The sequence below is a fragment of the Mercenaria mercenaria genome, chromosome 11 (genome assembly GCF_021730395.1).
Source record: "Mercenaria mercenaria strain notata chromosome 11, MADL_Memer_1, whole genome shotgun sequence".
Taxonomy (NCBI): domain Eukaryota; kingdom Metazoa; phylum Mollusca; class Bivalvia; order Venerida; family Veneridae; genus Mercenaria; species Mercenaria mercenaria.
Genome location: NC_069371.1, coordinates 32,629,239 through 32,635,238, shown reverse-complemented (window position 1 = coordinate 32,635,238; position 6,000 = coordinate 32,629,239). Strand labels below are relative to the sequence as shown.

Here is a 6,000-nt window from a genome sequence, read left to right as displayed (position 1 = left end):
GCTGAGTGAAAGAACTGCGCACGAGACACTTTATGGTCTTTTCGTAAATACAGGAAAATCAATAATTCCAGCGGACTTACAAATGGAACACTTGGTGAGACTTACAAAAGGTCACTTACAGTCTATGTGCTCAAATGTAACAGAACAATCCTTAGTTAAACGGAGTAGTTCCTTTTATGGTATGAATGAAATATCCGAGCATTTTAAAAAGAAACTTCTATAATCACGCGAGCACAAAAACATATGAGGTTGTCATCCTCTGAGGATGAAAATAAAATAATAAAAAATCTTAGGAAAATTAGACCCTTTCTGGAAACTCCAGGTCGTCAAGTTGAATCGATGGAAAAAGCCCCCAAAAATCCAATCACAAAATTAAATTTGGATGATTTCATCAAGTGAATTGAAAACCATAAGGTCAATTTGTTCTATGAACTGTAGACAACACTTGATGGTGTGATAGGTTTTAATTTGGATCTTGTAATGTAAGACCAGAGTTATGGCCCTTGACTTTAAAATAGGATTAAAACAGGCTAAGTTTGTGTCATATATATCTTTAAAAAGTATTTGTCCAAGTCTTATGATACATTACCGGAATATTACTTAGCATGTGAAGTTGTGCATTTGTGATTTTGTTAGAGATATTACTTGGTCAGACCAGAGTTGTGATTATATTTACTTGGTCAGACCAGAGTTGTGATTATATTTACTCGGTCAGACCAGAGTTGTGACTATATTTACTCGGTCAAACCAGAGTTGTGATTATATTTACTCGGTCAAACCAGAGTTGTGATTATATAGCATGTGATGCTGCGCACCTGGTGTTCTGTTTGTGATTTCACTCAGCCAAAGTGGAGTTACGGTCCTTGAAAAAAATTGGTACATGATGTTATTGCACATGGAGAACGAAAGGATATTCAAAACACAAAATTTATCATTTGATCAGTAAAAAACTGCCTGCACAGATTGAAGGCATTTTATATCAGTATCCTTCCAAATTGTAGTGTACATAATTTTTCAATGATACATTGGAACACTACAAAAAATGTAGTATCTCAATTAACACCCATATGTTCAAACTGCCACTCTAGTGCAATATCAGGGTTACATATGCTGCAACATGTTTGTAGCTGAACTGTTGTGTGAAAGCCAAAGTAGCTATTAATTATTTCCCTTTTACACTTGGAAGTGTCTGTGCAATATTCCTTCGTTTCTTTTCTCATTGAACCTGAAGCTAAATCTCCTCTGTTGAAATACAGAATAGCCTGTGAATCTGAACCTGTCCTTCCTGCTCGGCCAATTTCTTGAACATATGCTGAAAAAGACAGTTGTGTTTGAGGTTTTCTCTTGTTGAGATAATGATGTGTATATGTAGAATGAAATTCAAGCTGATTACTCTTATATTTCAAAAAACATTTTCTTTATGATATTGTATAACTTTAACTTATCTTAACCTTTACCCTGCTAAATTTCTAAAATGGACTGGTCCATCATTCAATTTGGGCAGCGCCCCTTATTATTCAAAGGGGTGTTAACTGAAAATTGACTGACTGAATAGCGAACAGTGCAGACCATGATCAGACTGCACGGATGTGCAGGCTGATCTTGGTCTGCACTGGTCGCAAAGGCAGAATCAATTGCCACCAGCAGGCTAAAGATTAATATGTTATCTAATTTATATCAAAAAAGAAGTATTTGCTGATGTTATTGTTTATCAAAGACAAAGACCAATGAAGAAAAGGAATCACAGTTATTGCAAATCTAAGTTATTGACTTTAAGTGATTTTAATTATTTAAATATTCTTGGATCTGAAATGAAATAGTACATGATGCTGGACAAGTGTAGTGTTATTCATTGTTTGTATAATTTATTGTCCATCCATACTACTGTAAAAGAACATATTTTTATATTTTGAAATTTTGACAATGTTCCCCATCCGGGAAAACTGTCAATCTATCAGCATTTTCAGGAGATATTGACCTTATCTTTGCATGCTTTGTGACTGGAAGACCCTCGCTATGATCTGGGATAGGTAACTTTCTTTTGACATCCTCTGTGACTAGTGGACATCCTTCATCATTTGCTGACAGTTGAGATACACCCTTTGCATCTTCTCGGATGGGTGACATTTTCTTTGAGTCCTCTGGGAAGGACATTTTCCTGATTTATCATAAAATGTATTTGAAACATTCACATTTAAACTGTTAGTTAACTTCTATAGAAGACATGATCTGTTGGAAATTGCACTGCAACCTATCCTTCATATATCTGCTCTGATAACTATACTAATGTATATATAAAACCATGTTAATGAGAATTTTATTCATTTCAGATATGAATTTTGGATCCTGGAATGTCAGTGCAGTGTTCTGTTTTCAGCAGTATACTTTTTTCCTGTTGTTTTTTGGTATACATAATGCATATTGTTTATTAAATGCAGAATAAATCCACAACATATGCTCATACAATTTGGAATATTTTCTGTTTCATTACTTATATGATCCATGTATACTATTACTTTTGATATAAAAATGTTGTTTACATTTACAATAATAATATAACTTCACTTAAATTAAATAAATAGAGGATATTACATGAGTGTCTTTTCATATTGAATTTCTTAAACAAGTTGAATAAAATAATAAAATGCGAGGCTCTGCCGAGCATTTTATCAATTTTATTCAACAAGTTTAATAAATTCAATGTGGAAAGTCACAAATGTAATATTCTTTTTATCGCATGTTAGCCTTTCCTGTCAAAACATCAAAAATTCTAATATGTTTTACTATATAAACAAGTCAATTTGACCGACGTTTCAAATACTATAAATGATGTCGACGTCAAAACTTTATTACACTTGTATATTATCATTTTTATTTAATGGCTTTGTTACACTCTCGCGACATCAAACGTGATAAAACAGATTAACATTAATATTGTACCTGTAACTGTCTTCAATGTTTATAATCTCAGGTAGGGTGTCCTGCTCTCCTACTGTAGGACTTTTCATTTCTGATAGAATATTGGCAGTTGCACCTGTTGTAAAAAAAAATCAATGGATGTAACTAAAAGAGTTTTACCAATACAACTTACCAATAGTTTTATATACAAGTTTTATATATAAGAAGCAAAACCATATAATTAAACTGAATGGGAACACAAAAATTTACCAGTACAACCTATCTCAAAACTTATTGTCTCTTATTTAGATGAATTGCAACAAGAGCTGACTTTTGCCAGCATGCTGGATTATTTGAAAAATTGACATACATATGTAGTCAAAATAATGCCAGAATTTTCACAGGAAAAAAGTAAAATAAACTCTACATTCAAATTGCAAAAAGGGTCATAATAAACCCAAAATACTTGACAGAGTTATTTACTCTTGCCTACAGAGAGAGACTGTTATTATAAAGTAGTGATAAATATTTCAAAGCCATATGTTGAACAATTTACACAAAGTATGGATTATATGAAAGCTTAACCAATTTTATAATGAAAAAAAAGGTCATAATTAATTCAAGATACTTCACAGAGTTATGTACTCTAAATACAAACAGACATTACTATAATTTAAGTGTTCAAAGTTTCAAAGCCAAATCTCAAATACTTCTGATTATATTTTAACATGTACAAAAACTGAGCAAATATATATATGTCCATAATTGGGCATAATTCAGCAAAAATACATGATAGAAATTTGTAGACTTGTATTCCTTCCTTCAGATACAGACTGTTATCATAAGCAATTGATTTCTGTTTCATTGTCTAACACTTTAAGCAATATATGAACTGATACAAAAATCAAACATGTGTGAGTTAAAGTTGTTGACTACGTGACAGTTGTATGTTGAGAGGCAATTTCAAAATGATAACTGGTACAAATAACAAGTGTGAAGCAAAACTGCACATTAGTGAGTACAACAGCTTTCCAAATGTCAGGCTAAAATAGGTACAATTATCACATGCCCAATGAAAACAAGATCTGGTATTCATGAAAGGAATACACATAATTTTTATGGTCATAAGTATGTTTTTATTGGTGTAGAACAACAAAAGGTGTATTGACCTGCTAACAGAAGTTTCTTTCCAACATTCACACGTTTTGTCAATACATCATGTGGTCCCCAATCAAAATTGAAGTCTTCACCATTTATATATTTCTCTGCAAACTGTTAAAAATATAATCATAAAAGGAAATATTATATAGATCCAGGCACTTATGACTTAATACATGCACCATTCACTGTCTTAACCATCTGTAACTTTGCTGAGCTTTATGCATTTTGAAACTGAGTAATGACTAAAACTGCATACTTTTCACTTCCTCGCAATGACTTTTTTCAATGTGTTTAGAGTAAAGTCAGTCCTTTGTAAGAGAGATAACAAAAATATGGTAACATTGAGTTATTATACATTAATACTGCATACCCCTCAAAGGCTTGCATAACAACTTCAAATTCTAAGAAATCTCTTATGGTTTAAGGGAGAGATGCTCTTGAAAAAAGTTATTAACCTAAAGGCAGGTAATCAAGAATGGGGTCAGACAGAGTTATTATTCTTACTAACTGCACTTCCTGCACTTCCTCTTACTAACCTCTAAAATTGTGTTAATTATTTACTCAATTATCAATGAACATTTGAATAAATAAATGTAAAAGTTATTAAACATAAAGGCAGATAATTCAAAAACAGTGGAAGAAAGAAAAAATGCACTTTGATACTGCACTCAGTTCATAGTTGTTTACCCTGATTGTCAAACTTATGACAATAATGAAATTCAAGTAAATCCTATAACAATAAATTAAATGTTATTCAGTATTATCACTGTTAGATGATAAATTAATTACAATTACAGCCTATTGTTAGCCTTTCCTGTCGAAACATCAAAAATTCTAATATATTTTACTATATAAACAAGTCAATTTGACCGACGTTTCAAATACTATAAATGATGTTGACGTCAAAGCTTTCTTACACTAGTGTATTATCGTAAGTCTTTCATAATAAATATGGTAACTTACAGTCAGGACATAAATACCACATGATGATCCATCTGTCTGTTTTCCATGGCTACGAGTTTCAATTTCCCAATGACTGTCAAATTCTTCTATACCCTCTGTCTGCCTTCCAGCTAAGAAATTGCTAAAAAGTAGTAAGGAAAAAACAAAATAAAAAAAAACATAATTGCTGATAAGATAAAAACACCGGTGCACAGAATGAAGTTTTTGATGTGAGTAAATTGTAAGGTCACAAAGAAGTAACTGACAAAAAATGACAGAAAATGATATATATGTAATCGTAATGCACTGTTAGTAAATAGAGGCCTCTGTGGCTGAATGGTTAATGAAGCTGATTTTTAATTCAATTCCTCATCAGTGTGGGTTCCAGCCTTGTTCAGGGCTTTGAATTCTTCATGCAAGGAAGCCATGCTATTGGCTAACACAAGGTCAGGGGTTAAACCCATGTGCCCACTTGTAATGAAATAATGCACAGAGGGCCACCTGGGCTTGCAATATGACCTATAATTGTGTCTGTGTGAAATTAAACCCAACAAGATAAACAAGAGGGCCATGATGGCCATATATCGCTCACCTGTTATCATTGCACTTGAGGATAAGAAGGACAGGAACAACGAAGGGAAGAAATTTAACCAAAAAGAAAAAAAATCTTACAAGGTATAGATATGTTAAAATACACCTAAAAATTGGAGGTACCATCCATGTTGTACCACAGAAAACTGGTCTCGTGTTTTCCCTATGGTCAATGATAAAAATGTTACAAAAAATAAGCTATTTACAGTAATGTAAAAGGGAAGTAATTAAAAAAAAATATTGTTAGTGGACAAAAGAAGGATCTGCCAAATAAATCTGTTGACATAAATGAAATTTCAGATCAGTATCTTCATTAGTTATGGAGATATAACAATTTTAATTTGAAATAAAGGGAGATAATTTGACATGAAATCAGTCCATAGTTATCTACCATGATTGTCTCAGTCA

The 6,000-nt window shown here is 32.3% G+C and overlaps 1 protein-coding gene across 1 annotated transcript in view; it reads right to left on the bottom strand.

The window, feature by feature from the left end:
- Window positions 1-4,068: 4,068 nt before the first annotated feature.
- LOC128546738 (uncharacterized) overlaps window positions 4,069-6,000 on the bottom strand; it is a 47,771-nt gene continuing 45,839 nt past the window's right edge. Inside the window, exons 16-17 of the mRNA XM_053518020.1 lie at window positions 5,023-5,143; window positions 4,069-4,170 (exon numbers count right to left, since the gene is read on the bottom strand). Of these exons, the coding sequence (XP_053373995.1) occupies window positions 5,099-5,143 (45 nt within the window). The 3' untranslated portion in view covers window positions 4,069-4,170; window positions 5,023-5,098. The remainder of the gene's footprint in view (window positions 4,171-5,022; window positions 5,144-6,000) is intronic.